At 53.7% G+C, this 23,818-nt stretch overlaps 1 protein-coding gene and 1 long non-coding RNA gene across 4 annotated transcripts; one reads left to right on the forward strand and one right to left on the reverse strand.

Annotated features, from left to right (window-relative positions):
* The first annotated feature begins 6,841 nt into the window (after positions 1-6,841).
* On the forward strand, positions 6,842-21,877 carry TPRA1 (transmembrane protein adipocyte associated 1). 3 transcript variants are annotated; one of them, XM_037803356.1, is made up of 11 exons: positions 6,842-7,008; positions 15,182-15,323; positions 15,459-15,591; positions 18,049-18,135; positions 18,242-18,314; positions 18,434-18,513; positions 19,078-19,164; positions 19,328-19,388; positions 19,613-19,715; positions 19,843-19,923; positions 21,140-21,877. In XM_037803356.1, exons 2-11 carry the CDS (start codon positions 15,199-15,201, stop codon positions 21,396-21,398), a joined length of 1,089 nt encoding a protein of 362 aa, XP_037659284.1. In that variant the 5' UTR covers positions 6,842-7,008; positions 15,182-15,198; the 3' UTR covers positions 21,399-21,877. The 3 variants fall into 3 exon arrangements, with proteins under 3 accessions (XP_037659284.1, XP_037659276.1, XP_037659292.1); XM_037803348.1 differs by having other exon boundaries at positions 6,843-7,008; positions 19,078-19,188; positions 21,140-21,876; XM_037803364.1 differs by lacking the exon at positions 6,842-7,008 and adding an exon at positions 7,184-7,501 and having other exon boundaries at positions 19,078-19,188; positions 21,140-21,876.
* On the reverse strand, positions 17,665-19,999 carry LOC119509382. Its single transcript, XR_005211687.1, has 2 exons — positions 19,111-19,999; positions 17,665-18,438 (listed from the first exon to the last, which is right to left on the reverse strand). It is a non-coding gene; the product is annotated as an uncharacterized LOC119509382 (long non-coding RNA).
* Positions 21,878-23,818: the final 1,941 nt, after the last annotated feature.

The raw sequence follows: 23,818 nt of genomic DNA on the forward strand, positions 1-23,818 counted from the left end.
AGATGAGGCCAAACTGGAAGAAGGTGAGCCTTCTTATGAGAAGAAGGGATTTAGATACAGACACACAGACACAGAGGGAAGATGGCCCTATGAAGAAAGAAGCAGAGATTAGAGTTTTGCTGCTATAAGCCAAGGAATGCTGGGGCCACCACATGCCAGGAGAAGCAATGAAGAATTCTTCTCTAGAGCTTTCGAGAGGGAGCATGACCCTTCCAACACCTTGCTTTCAGACTTCTAAACTCCAGAACTATAAGACAATAAATTTATGTTGTTTTAAGCCACCCAGACTGTGGTAATTTGTTATGGCAGCCTTGGGAAACTAATACAGAAGGGAGGCAGCAATTTCCCAAGTGGTAACTGGGAGTGACAAGAGGAGCCACCTTATTTCCATCCCTTGGTTCCAAACCCATGTATTCTATCGGAGATACAGCATCATCTAGTGGTAGTTGATTTAGAGTGTAGACTGCATCCCGGGGATGACCCTCCATTCTTTAAGGGTGTTGTCTCTGAACTGGTGCCTCAGCAGTGCTTACAACAGGCCATCCCATTACTCAGGCCAGCAGCTTCTGAGTGGTGAGGTATGTAATAGGACCAGAGGATCCCATGGTCGGGCATGCACTGCTGCACTTTTTTGCTATAAGGTAGGTCCCTTAGTCTGAGGTGATGTTATGTGAGATTCTGTGTCAATGGATCCAACTTCCTTTAAGCCCTTGGATGATGGGAAGCTCTGGGGCACGAAAGGCAAACCCAGAATATGGGATCATCCCAGCCAATGTAAATAAATGAATATGTATACGAATCACTGCCTGCCCCTTCCAGGGTCAACGGGATCCAATGTAGTCAACCTGCCAATGACAAATGGATGGCTGGTCTTCTCTAGGGATAGTTTCACTGGTGTGTGTTACTGGCAGGTTGGACATTTGGCAACAGCGTTAACTCACCTTAGTGAGCAAAAGTCCCTGGTATTGGGACTATGCATAGCCTGCATCCTTGCCATTCTATTTATGCCAGCCCTGGGGTGGCTGATGGCAGGGTCTGGCTGACACTAACTAGCTGAGTCTTGCCCTGCTTCATTGTTCCATTTGTGCAAGCACTGGGTAGGGGGGTGATGACAGAGGCTGGCTAACTTTAACTGGTGGAGTCTTGCTGTCTGCTGGATTGTTTAGCACCTATTCTGTAGTAGATGCTCATTGGTGAGTATCTCAGTTTACCAGTGCTCCTATCACAAATACCACAAACTGGTTTTGGCTTAACAATGGGAATTTACTGGCCCCTGGTTTTGTGGCTCAAAGAAACCCAAAATCAAGATATCAGCCAGGCTGGCTTTCTCCCCAAAGACTGTAGTGCTCTGCTGCTGGCTGTCAGCAACCCTTGGCGTTCCTTGGTTTGTATCTCTGCCTCTCATCACATGGTGTAATCCTCTCCTATCTGCACTTCCAGCTTCTGCTGACTTTTGGCTCCTCCTTGTGTCTTTCTCTGACTCCTGGCTTTCAACTTCTTCTCTTTAGAAGGTCTCCAGTAATGCAGATGAGAAGGACCACCCTACGTCAGTTGGAGCACCCCTTAACTAAAAATAACACCATCAAAAAGTCCTATTTGCACTTAAATTCACACCCCCAGGAATGCGGACTAGGACTAAGAACATATTTTGTTGGGGTCCCTAATCTACCACGGTGAGTATCAAATCCGATACAAATATCGTCCCACATGGGGCCCACTCCTCTAGGTCCATCCACCTGCCTGTCTCCCAGACTCCTTGACCCTGATCTTCCAATCTTTCTCCTTTCAGGGCCCTGACCAAGCAGCCAAGCCATTCACCACCACCCACACGTCCATGTATATCCATACCTTGGGCCATTTTTCTTCCCATGCAGAGTGGATGACTAGGTGCATGGTCTAAAACTCTGCCCACTGGGGAGATTTCCATTGCTGCTGGCCTACAGAATGAGCCAACTCATCTCTAACTCAAGCTCAGCCTTTTTCCTCCTTGGTCAGCTGGTTATAAGGAAACTTCCAATCAGCCATAGGTGTGAACCAAGGAAGAAGTGCTAGTGCAACAGTGGTAGATGACATGGGGATCGGGTCACCTGGTTGTGTAATTTACTCTTGCCTCCTGTCCCTGTCATACCCAATCCCAGATGTAACACTTCCACCTTACGATGGGTTGCTAGGCCCATCCAATTTAGTAGATCTGATGGAACCCAGTTCATGAGGGATAGCTCTGGACACATGGCTGACTTTAACTGGTGGAGTCTTGCTGTTTGCTGGGTTGTTTAGTGCCTATTCTGTAGTAGATGCTCGTTGGTGAGAATCTCCCACAGTCATCTCTACCAGTATCATGGTGGAGCCATGTTGTAGTTTGCTAATGCTGCTGGAATGCAAAACAGTAGAGATGGATTGGCTTTTATAAAAGGGGGTTTATTTGATTACACAGTTACTGTCTTAAGGCCATAAAGTTTCCAAAGTAATGCATGAACAATCGGGTGCCTTCACTGAAAGATGGCCAATGGTGTCCAGAAAACCTTTGTTAGCTAGGAAGGCATGTGGCTGGCGTCTGCTCCAAGTTCTGATTTCAAAATGGCTTTCTTCCAGGACATTCCTCTCTAGGCCACAGCTCCTCATCAAAATGTCACTCTCAGTTGCTCTTGGGGTGTTTTTCCTCTCTTAGCTTCTCTGGAGCAAGAGTCTGCATTCAACGGCCATCTTCAAACTGTCTCTCATCTGCAGCTACTCTCTCAACTTGTCTGCATTCTTCAAAGCGTTCCTCTCAGCTTCACTTCAAAATGTCACTCACAGCTGCACTGAGTTCCTTCTGTTTGTCAGCTCATTTATATGGCCCCACCGATCAAGGCCCACCCTGAATGGGTGAGGCCAGGCCTCCATGGAAATATCTCATCAGAGTTATCACCTACAGTTGGGTGGGGCTCATTTCCATGCAGACAACCTAATCCAAACGTTCCAACTTAATCCCCACTAATAGGTCTGCCCCACCAGATTGCATCAAGGAATATGGTTTTTTCTGGGGGACATAAAACATTCAAACCAGCACAAGCCGCTCTTCAAATAGTGTGTATTTCTCTTCTGTAGATGGCATGGCCTTGCTTTAAAACTCTAGGGCTCTACATTGTGGCTTTCCACTAGGGCTCACCATACGCTTCTCACGGTATTTTTTCCCACCACCAAGGCCTCTAATATCACAGGATCTGTGACTCTGTGGCCTCAGGGACAGCCACTTTCTTCTGTAGGCCTCACTCAAAGCTGAAAGCCTTTTATATCACCTAGAGCTGTATTCCCAAGTGTGGAATATGCTGCCTCCAGAACCCAAAGAGACCAAGCATTGTGTTCTCTTTCTGTGATGAGATGTGCAAGATACAATAATTTGTCCTTTACTTTGATGGGGATGTCCTGGTATGTCCTAGACCACAAGGACTCTACAAGCTTTACAGATGTGGCAAGTCCCCAAATCTTCCTAAGGTTTTTCTCCCACCCTCTGGGACCCCTATCTCATCAGGGTCTCCATTTACTTGTCACTTCTTTCTCATCGAGCCCAATTAGCAGGATATCTTTGATACAGTGAACTAATGCAGTGTTCTGCAAAATGACCCAATGGTTCAAGAGTCCCTTCAGACTGGATTATATTACAAAGGGTGGGAGAATTAACACAGGCTGGGGGTGAGACCATAATATCTCCTGCTGTCCCTTCCTGTGAATGCAAATGGTTCCTGAGAGGGATGGAAAAGAAACAAGGTCAGATGATGGCCACATACTGGGTACCCGAGGCTGTTTTGATCTACACTGGCAATGACACCACACCAGCACAGCAGCTGTAATCGGGGCTATTGGCTGAGTTTGCAGCAATCAACTGCCATTCTCTGTATTTTTTTTTTTAAAAGGCCAGACTGATGCATTAAATAAGGATATGATGGGTCCACAATCCCCACATGCTTTAAATCTTCAAGGGTGGTACTAATCTCTGCCATTTTCCCCAGTGTCTTGGTTTGCAGGCTGCTACGACAAATATCACCCAATGGGGTGGCTTAAACAACAAGAATATATTGTCTTCGTGGTTTTGGTGGCCAGAAGACTCAAATCAAAGTACTGGAGTGGTTGTTTTCTGCCGGGATTGGTAGTGTTCTTGTGCTGGCTGCTGGCAAGACTTGGGGTTCCTTGGCTTGTATTTCTGCCTCCCATCACATGGCAATGTTCTCTCCTTTCTCACTTCTGTGACTTCCAGGTTCTCTTTATAAGGCTTCAGTAATCCAGATTAAGACCCACCCTGGTTCAGTTGGCCACACCTTAACTAAAAATAACATCTTCAAAAGGTCCTATTTACAATGGGTTCACACCCACAGGGACACAAATTAAAATCAAGAACATGTGTTTGTTGGGGTATATAATTCAACCTACTATACCCAGTACGTGATATCATTTTTCTTTTACTATCTTGCCTGAGGTGTGTGGGTGTAAGGGGAGTTTCAGGAGCTTCCACTGAGAACTCTGACAACACAGACAAAGGAACCAATGTGGGCATTCTGCCAACTACCAATATTTCCATCCCAGTGATACAGTCAGCCTTCCTGGCTGCCATTTTGAACTTAATGGTCGTAAAGATGATTGCACCCACTTTGCTTTGACAGCTAAGTACTAGCATCTGGCCTCTATTATTTGGAGATCCCCATTGCTATTATCCACCACCACCCCCCCACCCCGCTAGCAGAGAGCATAACTGTGTAGCAGCATCTCCTACCATTAGCCAGGGCTTAGAAAGAATGATTGCCAGTGAATCTGGAGGGCAAAGAATTGAACTTGGGACTCAGATCTTCATTTATTAAACTACCAGTGACTGAACTTTGTTGATCCAAGCTCAGTCCTTTGTATAGCAGATATTGCAGTGAATAATCCATTGCTCCTGCCCTCAAAGTGGGGGTGGAATAGATATCCTCAGTTATTCCACAAATACAATAAAATCTCACCGAGTCCAAAATTTGAATATAAAATGCAGGATTTGTTATTGCAATAATAATAGAAAACATTTTTTTCCAGGAAGTCTGTGTCTTACTTTCTTGGGGCTACTGTAACAAAGTACCATGAATGGGTGGCTTAAAATAACAGTAATTTATTGTTTCCTAGTTCTGGAGGCCAGAAGGAAGTTGGAAATCTGTAGGAAGTCCAAGAATCCTCCCTTGCCTCTTCCTAGCTTCTGGTGGTTTGCAGGCAATCATAGCCTTCAATCTCTGCCTCAGTTGTCACATGGCGTTCTCTCCTATATCTGACTGTGTCCAAATTTCCTCTTCTTATAAGGACATCAGTGATATTGGATTAGAGCCAATCCTAATTGAGTTTGGCCTCATTTTAATTTAATTCTATCTGAAATAACGCTATTTCCAAATAGGGGGTTAGGACCGCAACACACCTATTTTTGGGGGACAAAATTCAATCCATAAAAATCTGTACTGTCTCTAAAAGCAAAAAAGTAAAGAGAGATGGTAGTTATTAGGCCTGGTCACAAGTATTTCTTCTTTTTCCTGGCACATGGTGAGGTGGCAGTTTCCTGCCCCCTTGAGGTTGGAAGTGGCTTTGCTTTTGCCAATTTCATGTGAGCAGAAAGTGCGTGTAACCTCCTGGCTGATTTAATTGCCACCTGTGATTTTCCACAGTCCATTTCTGGCTATGGTCATTAGTGGTCATGAAGACATCAACACGGAGCCCAGCCTTTCCTGGCTAACATAGCAATTGAAATTTACACTGGGCACATCTTTCTGCCACTAGGCTGGGAAATGCTCAGATCAACCACATCCAGAATGATCACTAGTTGCTCATGTCTTAACCTCCCCGTTTGAGTGTAGGAGCTAGCCTAGTTGTGTTATCATGGCGTGTGTAATCTTGGGTTGCTGCAATAACTGGGCACTTTAATTTGTGCCAGGCACCGGCTTAGCGTCAGGATGCTGCAGGGAATAAGACAAGCATGACATGACACTCATGACACAGATGAGTAACTAGGAAGCAAGTATATACATATATTTCATTGTTTTAGATAGCAATTAGTGCTCTGAAAGAAATAAAGAGCATTATGTGATAGGGACTGGACAGCTACTTTAGCGAAGTTGTCAAGAAAGCCCCCTCTAAGGAGGTGACATGACCAGAAGGGGCCAGCCTTGGGAACTTCTGTGGGAACACATTCCAGGGAGGGGGACAGATACAGAGCCCCAGATGCAGGAACAAGCTTTCATATTCAAGGAACAGAAACTAAGCCAGCAGAGCCTGAACATGATGAATGCAGAGGAGGTGGTTAGGAGACAGGGACTTAAGAGGCAGGTGAGGGGCAAAACACGCAGGGCCAGTGCGAGAAGAGCTAAGAGTGTAGGATAGATACCCAGGAGCAAGGACAATCAGGGAAGGCTTCCCAGAGGAAGCTGCCTTTGAGAGGAGCGTGGAAGAATTTTTGAAGTGACAGTGTGGGTGGTTCAAACTCTGGCGTCTTGGCTTTGTCACTTCCTGGTTGGGTGGCTTTGGGCAAGTTATTTAACCTCTCGAAGGCTCAGGTTCCTCCTCTAAACTGGGACTAATTAATAACCACCCTGAAGGGTTGTTATGAGAATTAGTGCCTGAAATCCAGACGCTGCTTAATAAAAAGCCAGTGAGTCCTCTTTGATGGAGGAAGCTCAAGGAGCGTGGCACGCTAATGGAAACGCGTCCTCCAGAGGGTGGGGTTTCCCACACTTCCTTCCTTGCCCAGGGGGCGAAACGTCACCAGGAAAAGCTGCCCCTTCGCGGAGCCCGAGGCGGCAGCACGCGAGGGGGCGGCCCCCGGAGGCTCCTCCCAGGACTGCTGGGGGCAGGACTACACTCTCCACCCTGGCTCCCCGCGGCAGCCCGCGTTCCAGGAGGAGGAGCACTCGGGGCAGCGATCGTGACCCGTTGACAGCTGCTGACAGCTGTTGGCCCGGGGGCCGAGAGGTGGCAGCGTCCTCCGCTCTCGGGTCCGGGATTTCCTGGCCCGCCTTCCGGGTAAGAAACACCGCGGCTTCTCTTCCCCGCGGCGGCTTTCGGTCCCCGCGGTGTTTTCGTGTTGTTGCTTTAAGAGGTCAGCGAGGCGCCCGGCCTTCTAAAGATCTGATTGGCTGCTTCCGCCCTCTCTTCGGCGGACGTCCATTCCTATAGGCTACTGGCGGGTGAGGGGCGGGCCTGAGTGCTACCAGCGGGGGATTGTGGCTGTTTTTGCGTTTTGGGCTGGACGAAAGAGGCAGTCCTGCCTTCTGGGTGGCCGCTGCCGGGAAGGGTGGTCCGGTGTTCTGGCAGCCTGACCCCGTCTCGCCTTCCCGGCCTATCCCCCAATTTCCGCGGAGCCGGCCGCCCCCCGCTCTTGGGCGACGCTCCCCAGCCCCGGACACCTCCGGGCGTTGGAGGCCGGAGGCCGGGGGCCTGTACCGGGTCCTCGGACCCGGCGGCCGCCAATGTGCCATCCTGGCGGCGGAGCCTGAGCGCAGTCCGAGGCTCTCAGGTAACTAGGGCCCCTCTCCACCCCCCAACTCCCGCCACAGCTAGAGAAGGAGTCTCATCGGCCGCAACGGGATGCCGCCCCTACAGCGGACAGGGCGCCCTCTCCCCTGTACCCCGGGGCTGGGTGGGGAACCTGCAAAGCTCCATGGAAGCCCCGAGAGCCACTGCCAGATAAACAGCCCCCTCCCGTCCCCACGACTGGGCGGGGAGCCTCTGGAAGCCACAGGTGCATCTCATCGCCCCACAGCAGCTGTACCCCGAGCCCCCAAACCTGGTGGGGCGCCCTTCCCCCACAGCTGGACAGGGAGCCTACCTGCTCCCTCTCCTTTCTAGGGGGGTGACCCCTCTCCATTCAGAGCAAGCCTCAGAAGACACCCCTGGGGAAGTTTCAGAAGGCAAAGGGGCCTCTAGGTACCAGGGCCTGAAACAGAGAACCCCAAGGAAGAGTGAACCCTGCAATTGGGAGTCTCATAAGCAAGGAGAAGTGGAGGGCTCAGGGAGGGGGGAGACCACACACTACAGGGCCTGCCTGGGGCCCCCCTGTGGCCTCCAGCAGCCTCAGAGGGGTGGGGGGTGTCGTGCTTGAGTTGGGGCTGCAGCTCCATCTGCCCTTCTCTGTTCCACGTGGGGCCACCTTGAAGGCTTAAGGACTCTACTTCTGCTGAACTTGGGGCTGGAGGGTGAGGAGTAGCCTTGCCTTTCAACTCTGCAGTGGGGAGGGGATTGTGGGGTGCTCCCAGGCATATCCTTACCTCCCCACCTTCCCACCTCCCTAACCCCCGCCTGGGAAGGGCTTGGCTGCACTGTGCCGGAGATTCAGTTGGTCATGGCATCACGTTTTATTGAGAACTTACTATGTGCCAGGCACTACTGTAGGGGATTGGGTCGTGAGCAAGACTGACAAGGACTCTGGGTTAGACAGACAGTACGTGAGTAAATGGACAACTAGGACAGCTTCAGCCACAGGTAAAGAAAACACAAGGGTGGCCTGACCTCTAGAGATCGATAAGGAGAGCTTGTCAGAGGAGGCGGCTTTGGAGCTGAGATGGAGAGAAGGAAAGATGGAGAGAAAGCTGGAGGAGGAGCCAGGCCAAGGGAATAGCCAGCACAAAGGCCCTGAGGTAGAAATAAGCTTAGCAAGCTTGAAGAACAAGAGGAAAGCTAAAGTGGCTGGAGAGTGGAAGGGAATGAGGCAGAGGGACAAGCAGGGAGCCAGATGAAGGCCAGGGGCTCAGGCCTTTCTTTCTTCCTGGGGCTCCTGCTTGTGCTGCCCACTTACCTGCCAGGTCTCCCTAAGTCAGTGTTCACTCCTCCACCTCCTCTTCCTCCTCCTCCCCCCCTGCCCCCCCGAGGCTGAAGGATAGGGGTGTGGGTGTGTGTGAGGTGTTAAAGGATATTTAGCCTCTGTACTATGGAGCCATCCTGTTCCAGGGTTTGGAAGCTCATCAGTCTTTTGGGGTTTCGCATCCACTAGCTCTGGATGAAGGTGGGTCAGGCCCATTGCACAGATGAGAGATGGGAAAGCTGAGGCCGAGAGAGGGCCCCAGGAGATCCGGCACCAGTGTGACCAGAGCTGGCATCTTGCCCCACAGACCTGCCCTGGAGGGTGGCAAGCAGGTAGGGGAGGCTGAGCAGGGGTTGGGAAGTTGGCCTCTGGAATGTTAATGAGGTTGGGAGATTCCCTTGCAGGTGGAAGAAGCAGTCTGTTCCTGTTTGTCTGGTCCCAAGAGGACTGGGGTTATCTGAGAGCTGTCAGCATCCCACTGACCACCTTCTCTGAGACCGTCCTTGTTATCTGACCTGCTGTCCCAGAAGCCTCTTCCCCAGCCCTCTCTAGTCTTGGCTGCCCCCACTCTCCGGCCCTGGCCCCAGCCAGCCTCCCACTTGCCCCTTTTTCCTGTGCCTGCTGACCCCTCTTTGTCCCTACCTTGGGCTTCTGCCCTCAGAGCCAGGACTCACCCCAAGGGAAAAGCACTGGGGCTTGGGGGATGGAGAATGTGGGTGTATTGCACCATTTGTGTAACATAATTAAGAGCAAAGAAGGCCAGGGACTTAACCCCTCTGTGCTTCTCCTTTCCTCCTCTGTAAAATGGGGGTAATGATAGTCCCCTCTGTCTTAGAGGCAGGCGTAGTCGTTAAGTGTGTTCCCACATGGAAAGCACTTAGCTCTGTGTCTGCATGTAGGAAGCATTTGCTATTCTATTACTTATATTCTTCAATTATTTTATAAACTTCAACCAAACACAAGGTCAATTCTGGTATGACTGATATCCTCCTAATCCCCAGGCATCCCCTGGGAGCTTTTTGGAAATGCAGCCACTCAGGCCAGGCCCCAGACCTGCAGGATCAGAATCTGCACTTTGTTACAAGATCCCCAGGTGATTTCCCAGGCACATGCAAGCTTGAGAAGCACAGCTTTAGAGTGAGCCTGATGCCTGCCCTCATTCCACAGATGGAGAAACTGAGGCCCAAGATAGGGGCACTTGGCAAATTGTTGACTGGGGGCCCTGGGCTCTGGAGACAGACAACCTGGAATCCAGGCTGGGCAGGTGACTCCCTCTCTCTGAGCCTCTGGCACAGTGGGGATACTTGTAGGGTTAAGTGAGGTGCTGTTTGTCCAATGCTCAGGCAGGGAAGGACGCACAGGCTGGGCTTACTGATTGATCTGTGTTGTAAATGTGGAATTAGCAGTGGGAGATGCTGACATCTCTCCCTCCTTACCCCACACTCCCGTAGCAACCAGGGCTTCAAAAGGGGCCCTTGGACATGTGAACCAAATCCCCACCACCCCCCAGCCCCTGCTCTGGTAGAAAAACAGCAATTACCTTTATGCATGTGATGCTTTGCAGACATTTACTGCTTTGGTTTTGTTGGCTCCTTACAGCAACCTGGTTAGACAGGAGCTCTTGTCCCCAAGAGCTCAGAGAAGTGAAACAACTTACCCTAGGCCACACAGCAAATAGGTGGAAGAGCCAAAAGTGGGACCCAGGTCTGCCCAGCTCCATGACATGTAGTAGCTGGCCAAGGTTTTTACTGTAAATTAGAGAAATCAGACTCAAACGGGCTTAAGCAGACAAGGGAATCCTTTGGGCTACTGATCTGAGAAGTCCATGGGGTGGGACTGGCTTCAGGTGTGGCTGGATCCAGGCACTCAAGTGAGCTCATGGAACCTATCTCCATCTGTCTTGCAGTGCCCTTCTCTTCTGGGTTGGCTTTATTCTCAGGTGGGCTCTCCACACCTGGGATCAAAGTGCTGCAGCTCTGCCTCAGTGATCTCAGCAGAAGGAGTATCTCTTTCCCACGGATTCTAGCAAAAATCCCAGGGCTGAATCTCATTGGCCAGGGCAGTGGAACCTCCTGATTGGCCAGTGTTGGGTCACATGGTGTTGTGAAGGGGTGGTGTCAGCCTTTCCTAAACCTCTACTGGCAGACAGTAGAGGAGCTGAGGTTCCCCCCAGAGGAAAATGGGGTGTTCCTTAGCAACGGTTGGGAGCTTGGATGCTGCTTGCCCCTCATATCCCATACATGTTTCCCAGCTTCCCCCCCTCCCCATTTAAGGGGCCTCTCTGATTCCTCTCAGCCACAGTTTGGGGGTCAGGGGTTCCTTGCCCAGATGTAGGGACTGGGTACTTGGCCTGTTCCCTCAGCCCTGGGCTTCCTGGCATCTGGGCTGCCAGAATCAGAAATGAGCTGTATCAGGCTTGACCTTAAAAAGGGAGATGGGAAGCAGGGAGGAGGAAGTGGGATCTCTCTCCTTCCTTTGGGTCATTGATGTTCTCACTTCAAAGTGACTTGGAAATGATTATCTCATGTCACGGGGAGTCTGTGAGGGAGGTGGCCACGTACAGACACTTTCTTCTTGAGGGTATCTTACTCTCATATTTCTCAGGCACCTTCCCCCATGTTTCACCGGCTGGAATGGTGCCACGTGCCCTTGCATAAACCAGTCCCTGGCAAAGGAAAGCACCGGGCTCCCCCCCTGCCTTTGACCAGGCCCTCTCTGCAGGGCCCCATCAGCAACTTAGGAGGACTATATTTCATTTTGTGGGACTGTCCCACACACTGCAGGGTGTTTGGCAGCCCTGGACCCTATGCACGAAAAAAGAAAAATCTGCAGCACCCTCTCTTTCCCGCATCCACAGTCTTGTCCATGTACAGCACCGGTACCTTCCGGAGGTGGACAGTGCTGCTCCCCACTTGCCCTGCCCCCTAAAACCACCACCTTAGATTAGTTGAGATTCAGCTCTCTGCCTGGTTGGGGCCTTATGGAGGGATCCTTGACCAAAATAGCAGCTCGTTGGCAAGAAAGAAGGTGGGCAGGGTCTGGTGGGTCACCACCATCAGCATCTGCCTCACAGTGTCAAAATATCCAGTGGCGCAAAGCAGAAACTGCATGAATCTTCCCTGACTCCCGGCTTTTGATCCCTCAGCATTGGCCAACCCTCCCAAAGGAGCCCCCACCATCCCCCCTGCTCTCCTAGCTCAAGCGTCTTACTGTCAGCTCTTACCCAGACTGTTGCAGGAGCCCCTCAGTTGGGGGGTGAGGGGATCTCCCAGCTTCCACTCTTTCCCACTTTGGTCTCCACGTGGCAGTCAGAGCAGACCTCTTCACAGATAAATCAGACCTGTCACTTCCCTCCCCTAACACCCTTCTTGCTGTGCTGAGAACAAGGTCACACTGCCTGCGGTCATGTGGCCACCCGGCCCACCACTGACCTTTCTGATCTTATCTCCAGCCACACTGCCTGCTTTTTGCCCTTTACACAGGCCCAGCCTGTTTCTATCTCAGGGCCTTTGCATCCGCTGCCCGCTCTCTCCCCAGAATGCAGTTTATCTAGATCTTCCCAAGGCTGGCTCCTTCTCAGTTATTTAGATCTCAAATCAAATGTTGCCTCATTAGAGAGGCTTTGCCTGGCCTCCCAATCCAAAGCAGCAGCCTTCTATACACTGGATTAAGGCTTAGCTGTTGAAACTAACACCAAAATAATGAAATAGAAGGCTAGTTCTGTCTGTCCTGTGACAGTCTGCCTGCAAGCTGCCCAGGTCTTGCATGACAGCTCCATCATGTTGGGGCCTAGACAACTTTCCTTTAGCTCTGTTATCCCCAGCACATGGCGTCTGCCTCATGGTCCAAGATGGCTGCTCCCACTCCTGCCCTCACATCTATATTGTAGCCAATGGGAAGGGAGACAGGCATGACCTGAAATTGGCAAACATTACTCTGCTCACGTCCCTTCGGATACAGTGTGGTCATGTGGCCATATCTGGCTGCAAGGGAAGCTGGGGACAGCCATGAGCCGGCTAAAATCCCAAGGTTCTACTCAATGGAAGTATGGGCATTGGGGGAGTCTCCAGCAGTCTCTACCGTGTTCTGCATCATTCTGTTCCTCTCTTGATTTGCTTTCTTCTTAGCACTTATCGCCAGGAGAAATTTGCCTTTTTAGAAGTAGGGTTTCGTGCTCATTGTCAGCCTCCCTTCCCTAAAATGAAGGCCTCATGCAGGCAGGGCCTTGATTGTCATGTTCCCTGCCAGTTTTAGCACCTACAATTGCACTTCCTGGTTCATTGTAGTTGCTCGGCACCATCTGCCGAGAAAGAGGAAGAATGAATGAATGAATGAATGAATGCCCTTGCAGCAAGGCGGACTTCTCAGGCTGCCATTCCTATCAGGAGGGAACAGGGGAGGGAACCGCCTTCTATTTTTGGACCCAGTTTGCACCAGGCAGCTAGTCTCCTCTTAACTACTCCCCAGCCCCCCACCCCCACCCCAGTGCCCCGTGGAGGTTGCTATGTCCTCATTTTACAGATGGAGCCACGATTGCCTGGTTGGCGTGTGCCCTGTTGGAAAGAAAAATGGAGAACAGGGCTGACCCTCTTGCAGGCTTTTCTCTCTTTCAGCTGGAGTGTCACCAGCAATTTCCTGGCTAGGGTCAAGTTGTGAGAATGTCCCTAAATCTCCTGCAGTGCTGGTCCAGGCCATGCTGTTCCCCTTGGACGGGTGTCAGCAAAAACCCAAGCAGGGGCTCCCATTGGAGTGCCCCAAGTGCTTCTTGCTGACAGGGCACTAAGCTCCCCAGGTTGTTCCTTGCCACATGGGAGGCCTGTGCTCTCGACACGGAAAGCGTTTTAACTTTCTTTTCATTTATCAAAGCATAACTCTCCACCACTCCCAGCAAAGCCACCCGTATCATCGGTATGTGACTTAAGGAATTAGCAAACAGGAAACAAACCTGGGCATGGCCGCCAAGCTCAGGTACCCAGGCACTGGTGTGTTTCCACCGGTTACTGTCCCCTGTCCCCTCCATCCTCCACAGAGGTAGTCGTTTTCTGTGGAATCAGGCAGCGTGTGTACCTGGGCCCAGCTTTTGCTTGACATATTTGTGTTGTCATGTGCAGCCATAGTTCATTGTGTTATTACTACATAGTAATGCAAATATGCCACCACATCTGTATATGTTCTGCTGTGGCTGGGCCTTGAGCTGCTATGAATGTTCTAGTACCAGCCTCCAATGCACCTTTACATGCATTTCTATTGGATGTGGAAATACCAGGTCACAAGACGCAGGCTGTTTCGGGTCCCCATTTTAAATGTTTGCACCTAATAAGTCCTGGTGCCCCGGCCTGGCCTGGCTCCCCCCTGCCAGGAGTCACTGCCCACTCCTTCTGCCCCTCAGTCTCCAAGAGGCCCCTCGTGACCTGGTGCTCATGTCTTGGATTCTGAGACCCCATGCCAGGCTGGCCCTTATGTTGTTTCCCAGACCCCAGACTCTCAGCTCTCCTGTCTTCCAGGCTTCTCCCCTGACCCTCTCAATCTCAGAGTTGAGGTACCTGAGAGCAGCCCCTGGGCCTTTGTACACACACACACAGCTCCCTCTCCTCTCCCCACTCCCATCTCCACTTGGAGGCCTGGCATACGTCTTCCAGGCACACCAACGTCCCGTCCATGTGGGCTGCCTCACAGAGCAGCAGCTAGGGGAGATGAGAGCTGGAAGGTGGAACCGAGGTACATGCTTTGCCCCGCTCTGCCACCTGCTAGCTGAGGGACCTCACACATCCCCACAGAGGGGGGCGCCACAGCTCACAGCCACTGGGAACGTAACACATATGGGCGCTGCTGGAGATGCCTCCCGCTAGTCATCTTACTTCATCCTCACCACAGCCTCATGAGGTGGATGCTGTCGTTACCACCATTCCCTGGGGGGGAAGCAGGAAGTGTGGGGCCAGCCTGGGCCGTGAACAGGGGCGGGAGGTGCTGGCTCCAGAGCCCCTGCTCCGAACCACTCCACTCCCCTGCCTCTCTATACCCAAGCCCTTCCAGATTGAAGGGGTTCAACAGGGGTGATGCCAAGGAGCCCAGATGCTGTGCTTGGCGCATGGAAACGTTCAATAAATGGTGGTGGCTTTTGTTATTGTTGGGGGCTCATGAGACAGAGCCTGAGATAAGGGGCGGGGCTCCTGTCCCAAGATTGTGTGGAGATGGGGTGGTGGCCTGTGCAGGAGCTCCACATCTGCCCTCCACCCAGCAGGCCCTGGAGCTGAGCGTCTGGTGGGTGGGGCGGGGGTGAGCGGGGAGGCGTTTGCCTGGCCTGGGGAATTTCTGCTGGGAGCCTGAGACCCAGAGATGGTGGCCCAGGGCCCACAGTCCCTGTGCTGCTAACCTTAGTGGCTCTCACTTCCCCAGGGCTGGTTGCAGGCTGGATGGACACCCTGGAGGAGGTGGCATGGGCCAATGGGAGCACAGCGCCGCCCCCACCCCTGGCCCCAAACATCACTGTACCTCACCAGTGTCTGCTGCTGCTCTACGAAGACATTGGCAACTCTAGGTGAGGGCCTCAGCCCTGCTGGACAGCTTGGTTGGATGTCAGTGTGCTTTCCCAGTGTGTGTATGCTGGGGGGGGATGCTGGAGGCAGTGCATATATAACCTCACCACTGAGCCAGCTTCTCTACCCACTGCTAGGGTCCGGTACTGGGACCTCCTGCTGCTCGTCCCCAATGTGCTCTTCTTCATCTTCCTGCTCTGGAAGCTTCCGTCTGCTCGGGCCAAGATCCGTGTCACCTCCAGCCCCATTTTTATCACCTTTTACATCCTGGTGAGTTCATCCCAGTCGGTGACAGCAAACCCAACTCCAACTAGCTTAAGGGGAAAAAAAAAATAATTAATTGCCTTATGTATTAAAAAACTGCAGCTTCAGGTATGGCTGGATCTAGGGGGGCGGTTAATGATGTCATCAAGATTCTGTCTCTCTCTGTGTACCTCTGGCCTCTGCTCTTCTCTGGTCTTATCTCAGCTGAGTTATCAAAGATGGCCAAGAGCAGTTTTGATCTAACATCCTGTCTCCCTACCAACTCCATCAGAGAGTACCCCTTTCCTGATATTCCAGTGTAGGCCCGGAATTCCTTCTTATTGGCCCATCTTGGATCACATGCTCATCCCCAGATCAGTCAGTGTGGCTAGCAGGGAAAACGATACTTTGGAGCTAGGAGAATGGGGTCAACCCAAGCAGACCCAGTGGACTGAGGCAGAGGGAGGGGTGGTCCTTGAAACAAAACAGGGTAATGATTTTAGAGGAAGGGGAAACATGCTGGGTGGGGAAAAAATGTCCACTGCTGCCTCCCTCTATCCACCTTCTCATCTATCTGTCCATCCGTATTCCATGGGACTTATTGGAGCTTTCCTGTTGGGTGAGCCTGCATTTTCATCACTTGGGGGTCTGGATGCATGCTGCCTGGGCAAGGGGTCAGGGCTGTGGTTGCAAAGGTAGCTCCAGGTGCCAGTAGTCTGGCTTCCTTCCTTCAGGGCTCTTTACCTCTGCTTAGAAAGGACGGGCCTGACTGTCGTCCTCCATTCTCTGTGAGCTGAGTGGCTCCCAGGGTCCCCCTGGTTGTGGCCTGGCTCAGAACGTTCCAGGTCAGAAGAGTGGGCAGTGGGTAGACAGAGAGGCAGGTGAGGGGAATGGGGAGCCCTGGAGGCCATGGGTAAAGGCCCTGGGGCCACTAGCAGCCTGGAGCCCCCTCCTCCAGCCCCTCCCCTGAGAAGGTGGTGGGTTAGGCATGGGAATTGAAGCTTGCTTTCTTCCCTCCATCTCTCCTGCTGCCCCTCTAACCATATCCTTGTTTATGTATTTATTCACGAGCACTCACTGTATGCCAGGCAAATACCTTCCTGGGGGAGCAGGCAGGGAGAAGGGACCCAGGCCCAGTGCCCAGTAGCATAAGTTAGGGCTAGGGGCATCGGCAGAGCCTGACTCACTTATTCCTGAGGCCCTTGCCCTAAAGAGCTCAGGAGGCAGTGGTAAGAGTGGACTCGAGCAGACTGGGTCCAAATCCCAGCCATGCTGTGTGACCTTGGGCCAGTGGCTTGGGCTCTCTGTGCCTCGACGCCCTTCTGTGTAATAGTTGGTGAATCTGCTTTGGCTTGTGGCATTCTTATGAGCACCAAATGAGAAGACATGCAAAACTCCAGCCTTGGGGGGAGCCTGGCAGACAGTGGGTGCTCCGCAGTTAGGTGCCTTCTGGTCTGCTGAGTGGTGGCAACCTCCCCAAGGCCCAGCTACCATTTTCATGGCACAAAGGGCACACTGTATATGAATCTGGGCTGTCTTTTTTTTTTTTTTAATGTGTCAGAAAAGCCAACTTAACCTCACAGAAGCCAGATGGAAGGTATTGCCTCAGAAGCTGGGACACCCCAGGGCTGCAGGCCTGCCTGGATTCTGGGGCTCAGGGATGGGCTTGGGGCATTGTTTCCATCTCCCTCTCAGCTTGGCTTCTCTCTGATGGCCTTACTCTCCAAGGAGCCACCCGGGGGCCCCAGGCTTGCACTGCATCAGCTGGCCTTTCCTGACACTGAACTGGCTGTCCTGGGTCCAACTTCCACTCGATATCCCTGAACCAATCCTGAGGCCAGGGGAATGGCAGGCTGTGTCACAGCTGGGAGGCCAGCCTCAGCAGGAACCACCCAGACAAAAGCCACCAGTTGCTGTGCACCAGCACTGTACCCGAGGTCTCTGAAGCCCCTCCTCCATAGCCACCTTCTTCCCAGCCCCACTTGTTTCAGGATTAAAACCACTAACAACGGCAGCAATGGCAAACTCGTATTCTGCTCTTGCTGGGTTCCAGGCACTCTTGGGCTGCATATATTACCAACAATCAAACGCAGCAGGGGCTGCTTTAACTCCCACTTTATAGAAGAGGAAACTGAGGGCTCAGAGGTGCAGTTACTCGCCTGGGGTCCCAGAGCTGGGATTTGAACCCAGGCACTCTGGCTCCACCTTGTCAGCTTGTCTCACCCTTCTGGCCCCTGTTTTGCTTCATGGGCCTTGGAATCCAGGATGTCAGCGCTAGCCGGGAAACCGAGGCCCAGGGGCGCGGGGTGGTGGTGATGGCAACGGGCAGCCCTGAGGCCAGACAGCAGTGGAGCCCCAACTTGGGGGCTTTGCAGTTTAGTAGGAATTCCTCCTGTTCTCGAGGAAGAGAAGGCACCCGCAGGTGTGGGGGTGGGTTTGTGTGTCCCTGCCGTACCCAGAGTCTCCCACCCCTGGCCCCACCAGGTGTTCGTGGTGGCACTGGTGGGCATCGCCCGGGCGGTGGTGTCCATGACGGTCAGCACGTCGGATGCCGCCACGGTGGCTGATAAGGTGTGTCTGGGCTGGCCGAGAAGGGCGGGCTGGGCGGGGGCGCCGGATGCTGGGGGCCAGGGGTTGGCCAGGCCACCAGGCTGACGTCTGCCCACTCTGTGTCCAGATCCTGTGGGAGATTACCCGCTTCTTCCTGCTGGCCATCGAGCTGAGCGTGGTCATCCTGGGCCTGGCCTTTGGTGCGTGTGCTGCTGGGGCTCGCGGGCCTGGGCCCACGCTCTCCCTCCCTGGCTGGGGGCGGCCCCGCACAGCATCCTGTGGGCTGGCCCACGCTCGCTGACCAGCATGTTTCTTCCAGGCCACCTGGAGAGCAAGTCGAGTATCAAGCGGGTGCTGGCCATCACCACGGTGCTGTCCTTAGCCTACTCGGTCACCCAGGTAAGGGGAAGGGGCTGGGTCACCCAGGGCTGGGCTCACACTGCCTCCTGGTACCAGGCCAGGGATTATTGAGGGTTTATTAGGTGCAGTGTTTCTCAAACTCGAACTGCACCAAAGAAATCTCCCTGGGGGTGTCTGTTAACAAGAAAGGCTCTCAGGCCTCTCCCACAGACTCTGAGCCAGTAGGTCAGGAATGGGGTACAGGAATCTGTTGTTTTAACAAGCGATCCAGGCAGTAAAAATGCAGACCTGCAGATCACACTGAGAAACGTGGGTCTAGTGGCCCCTTTCTTAGATGGGGGCAGGGACTGCACCTTAACCATCTCTGCCCACCCCCCCGCCCCCTGCTGCCCCACATGACTCAGTTAGGTGACAGGATATAGCCAGAGAGCAGGGAACTCTGAGAGCCAGGTTTCCTGGAGTTTCGAAGGCCAGGCTGAGAAAGATGGGCCTGGTGGATGGAAAGGCCTTGGAGGGCTTCCCATCAGGGCAAGGTCTTGGGGAGGTGGCTTTCCAGGTGGCAGGGCCTGGCCAGACCCTCTCCTTCCACCCCTCCCCCTTCAGGGGACCCTGGAGATCCTGTACCCAGATGCCCACCTGTCCGCTGAGGACTTCAACATCTACGGGCACGGGGGCCGCCAGTTCTGGCTGGTCAGCTCCTGCTTTTTCTTCCTGGTGAGGTGGAGGTTGGGGCTCCCCGGTTGGGAACCCTGGGGGTGGGCTGGGTTAGCCGGGAAGGGATGCCTTGGGGGTCGGCTTCGGGTCTGGGCAGGGTGCCCCCGACATCCTTCTGAGCCCCGCTCTGTCCTCTCAGGTCTACTCTCTGGTGGTCGTCCTCCCCAAGACCCCGCTGAAGGAGCGCATCTCCCTGCCCTGTGAGCGGCTGGCACGTGGCCCTGGGAGAGGGACTGGGGGAGGGGTGGGGGTGGGGGAGGTCTGTTCGGGCCACTGTGGCCTGGAGCTGGAGAACCCTGACCGGGGTGTGGGGGGGGAGACCTCCGGGGGAGCCCCAGAGGGCGTCCCAGACCACGCGCTGGAAGGGAGGGGCGGCAGGGCCTGGCCCTGGAAGGGCAGGACCTCATAGACCCACCCCCTCCAGCGCGGCGGAGCTTCTACGTGTACGCGGGCATCCTGGCGCTGCTCAACCTGGTGCAGGGCCTGGGGAGCGCGCTGCTCTGTGCCGACATCATCGAGGGGCTCTGGTACGTGGAACGCGGGGTGGTCGCGAGCCGTCGGGCCCGCCCAGGGCTGGGGGCGGAGCAGCGAGGGGCGCGATGTCCCGCCTGAGGTCGAGGCCCCGCCCCCTGACCCTCCACCTCTCCCCTCCAGCTGCGTGGACGCCACCACCTTCCTCTACTTCAGCTTCTTCGCGCCCCTCATCTACGTGACCTTCCTCCGGGGCTTCTTCGGGTGAGTCCCCCCGACAGGAGGGGACCCCGGTGCGGGCGGGGCCGGGCTCCTGGTTTTGCTCCTCGCTGACTTCCGGGTTGAGGGCCGCGGGCGCCCCCGTGTGGCTGCTGGTGGGACCGCACTTTCTGCTTCCTGGGGTGTGCGCGGTGCGCGTGCGCGAGCGGAGCGGTCTCCCTGGGCCAGGTGCCAGTGGCAGAGTGTGTGTGTGTGTGTGTGTGTGTGTGTATATGTCTATCTGCGTGTGTATGTATCTGTTGTATGTGCATATGTTTATGTACACACACACACACGTATATATATATGCACTCCCAATGCTCACTCTTTCCCTCCAAAAGAAATAGCAGCTCTGCCCATCTTTCTAACTTGTCTTTAATTTAATGTATTAACTCATTCATTCACCCAGCAGGCTATATGCCAGGCACAACAGGGGCTGAATAGACACACATCTGGGCCTGCATGGAGCCTGTATTCTAGCTGGGGATGCTTGGGGAGAGGAGTGGGTTTGGGGTGGGACGTCCAGTGTGCTCTTGAGCATGTGGGGTTGGAGTGCACTTTTGTGCACGTGTGTTTAGGGGAGTGTCAGGGAGCTGGGATGCTAAGGGGTCAGGGTCTGACTCTGAAGTACGTGTGTTTTGCCCCCCAAACCCCTACCTCCTTGCCTCCCTCCCACGCCACCTGGGGGTGGGGTGGGGAGGCCTGCCTCCTGCTTGGGTAAGCTTGGGAGAGGGCATGTGGGATGGGCTGCTGTGGACTTTCTGGGGTGAGGTGAACTTGACAGAATCCCGGCCCCACCTCGGACCTGGCGCGTATGACCTTGAGCACTCGACTTTCTCTCTCTGAGCCTCAGGTTCCGTTTTGTAAAATGGGTCCAACGGTGCTGACAGTTAAGTGACCGGTGGGGTGCCGAGTGCACAGTGATAAGAGCTGCAGGGGTTGCGCGAGTAGGGGTGGTGGTCAGGACTGGCACATTGGGCCAGGTGCTGATTAAACGCTCACCCTCCGCAAAGCACCTGCCGAAGTGAGAAAACAGGTCCTGAAACCAAGTGCCTAAGCTTCATGGCCAGGAATGAGAGATGCCAGGCTGTGAAACAGACCTGTTTGACTCAAGCGTCCAAAGCGATGGGGGCCTCTCAGGATGGGCGTCACAACCGCAGTCGGGGGGAAAGCCTGTCCTAGCTCACAGCCAGGCTCCCCCTGCCCCTCTCCTCCCCTCCAGCTCAGAGCCAAAGATCCTCTTCTCCTACAAGTGCCAAGTCGACGAAACGGAGGAGCCGGACATGCACCTGCCCCAGCCCTACGCCGTGACCCGGCGGGAACTCCCTGAGGCTGTGGGGACCTCGGCTGCTTGCTACTCGAGCACGCAGTTCGACTCGGCTGGCGGCGTTGCCTGCCTGGATGACGTCGCCTCCATGCCTTGCCATGCCGGCAGTATTAACAGCACGGACAGCGAGCGCTGGAAGGCCATCAACGCCTGAGCCACGCAGCCCCAGGCCCGTGGAGGGCAGGCCGGAGAGAAGGCCAGGCCCGGGATCACGTGGTCCCGGCTGGGGAGGGCCATGTCACAGAACCTTCCATGGTGGGGGATGCCCAGTGGCGGGCTGCCTTCATCCCGGGGCTGGAGGCCTATCCCTCACAGCTTCCCTTTGCCACTGTCTCCTGATGCCTGTCCTCACCCTGCTCAGCAATGCGGCCCAGACTTAATTCCTGGGACCAGACCTGATTCAGCAGACAGAGGACACCTCCTCCCTCCCAAGCCTTAGCACCCCAGGACTGGTCTGGCTCTCCTCACCAACCCCCCATCCCGTCCCCATCCCCATCCCCATCCCAATCCCCATGGTGCATTGACCTCCTCAAAAGCCCACCATGATGGATGGGCCAAAGCGTGTATATTTTCTCAATCTATTTTTTAATAAAAAGAGAAAGGAGCAGGAGGCGTCCACATGGGGGTTTCGCAGGAACGCTTGGACTGGTTCCTTTCGACAGCCTGAGGGCTGGGGTGAGGGGCTGCAGCAGGCCCCTCGGATGCCCTGAGCCCTGGGAAAGGCTCGGGGTCCCTTCATTGCTTCAACCAAGGCACGCTTGTTAGTGCCTGGGTCCTGGGCTGGCTGCCGGGGAAGTGGAGGGAAGTCAGATCCCTGCCATCCCTGCCCGTCAGGGTCTCCCATTTGAGCGGAGGAGACCGCCATGAACAGAGAGAGCTACGGTTTTCCAAGCTGTAGTTTCATCCCCCAGCCTGTTAACACAGTCTCTGGAATGATCCATCCTTTCTCTGCACCTTTCACTCAGTGATCCTGGGCCAGCCACATCCCCTCCACCGGCTCCCGTTCTGTTGTCTGTACAATGGGGATAAGAATTCCCGTCTTAAGGGACTTCATAAAGATCAGACTACGGAAAGTGTAAATGGCTGGCGTCTAGTAACAACAATAATGCTAACTATTATTATTTTTGTCACCCAGCCTAATGCTTGGCACATTGGAGGCACGCACAAGATCTGCTGCTGGGGAATGACATTTTTGCAAGGACTAGCTGAAAATGGGAATGAATCTGGATAAAGCATTGGGCTCTACATAATTGGAGAAAGGCTCTCGGTCTCCCCATTGCTGCCGCTGTACCTGTGGTTTGGCCTTGAGTTTTCTGGCAGTCACAGTGAACGGGGTCACTACCAATTATGTGCTTCCCATTGTCAGAGAAGGAGGGACCTGCTAGGGACACACCTAAGAGGAGGTGGTTTAGTAGGTGGAGTCCTGAGGGCCAAGGCTGGGACCCACTTTCTCTGCTGGCCCTGTGTCTCAGGAAGCCACCAAGGGCACTGGCACCAACATACCTTGTCCTTTATGGCTGTGGGGGCCGGTGTGCTTGCCCCCAGGGTCCCAGTGCCTGAGGGCTGTTGGTGTCAGCAGGCATGGGCTCCTGGCTTGGAGATGCTGCTGGCCCCGGGCAGCCCTCACTGCTGCTGTTGAGGCAGTTGCAAAGGCACAGCCAGTGAGCTGAACTCCTGGGCTGCTTTGCTAGGGCCTCACTGCTTATGTAGGAGCCTGTTAGGGAAGGGAAACCTACCACATTTCTGAGCAGGGAGCTGAGGGCAGAAAGGGTGGGAATGATGAGTGCATGGTCTTCAGCAGTTCTGAGAATGGGTCAAAGAAGATGTGAAAGTCAGATGCTAGCAGTGGGTTCAGTATCAGCAGCCTTTGACCTATTTGCAGCTCTCTTTCAAGATGACATCGCTGGAATAAAGACTCCATTTCCCAGCCTTCCTAGCAGGTAGGTGTGGCCCAGTGACTAAGTTCTGGCCAATGGGATGTAAGCGTGTATGCAACGCCCTTAAAGAGAGGGTAGGCGCTGTTCTTTGCTGCTGACTGGGATGTAGTTGTAATGGCTGGAGTTATAGCAGCCATTCTAGCGCTATATAGGGGAAACTTGGGAATGGAAGCTTCCCTTGGCAATGCTACAAGATAGAAGGAGCCCATGTCCCTGACACTGTGTTGCAAACATAATAACCTTGGATAGTCTACCTTCTGATGACTTTTTGAATGTGAGAGAGAAACATCTATCTTGTTTAAACCACTTGGGTTTTCTCTTACTTGCACTTGAACCTAATCTGAACCCTTTAAAGAGGCTGTACTGGTTTTAACTCCTACTTGCACATCCGCACCAACACTGTGTGCTATTCAGTGTGAGCTCTGCTCACATTTGTTCTGCTTGGACTACACTTTGTGCTATGAATGGCCAGGATGCAGAGGTTCTGGAGGCCTGAGGCTGGCAATAGACTTTACCACATGTGGCAAAAGTTCTAGCCCTACCTCCCTACTGCTGTCACTCCCTGGCTCTGGACCTTGGACAAGTCACGTCCTGTCTCTGACTCTTAGTTTCTTCTTCTCTAACACAGGGTAGGCAG

The sequence above is a fragment of the Choloepus didactylus genome, chromosome 1, assembly GCF_015220235.1.
Source record: "Choloepus didactylus isolate mChoDid1 chromosome 1, mChoDid1.pri, whole genome shotgun sequence".
Classification (NCBI taxonomy): domain Eukaryota; kingdom Metazoa; phylum Chordata; class Mammalia; order Pilosa; family Megalonychidae; genus Choloepus; species Choloepus didactylus.

Excerpts from the sequence above, each read along its gene's own strand:
- TPRA1 (XM_037803348.1), top strand. The coding sequence starts at position 15,199 with ATGGACACCCTGGAGGAGGTGGCATGGGCCAATGGGAGCACAGCGCCG. Across the intron at positions 15,324-15,458 it reads GAAGACATTGGCAACTCTAG|GGTCCGGTACTGGGACCTCC; the intron begins GTGAGGGCCTCA and ends ACCCACTGCTAG. Across the intron at positions 18,315-18,433 it reads CATCCTGGGCCTGGCCTTTG|GCCACCTGGAGAGCAAGTCG; the intron begins GTGCGTGTGCTG and ends TGTTTCTTCCAG.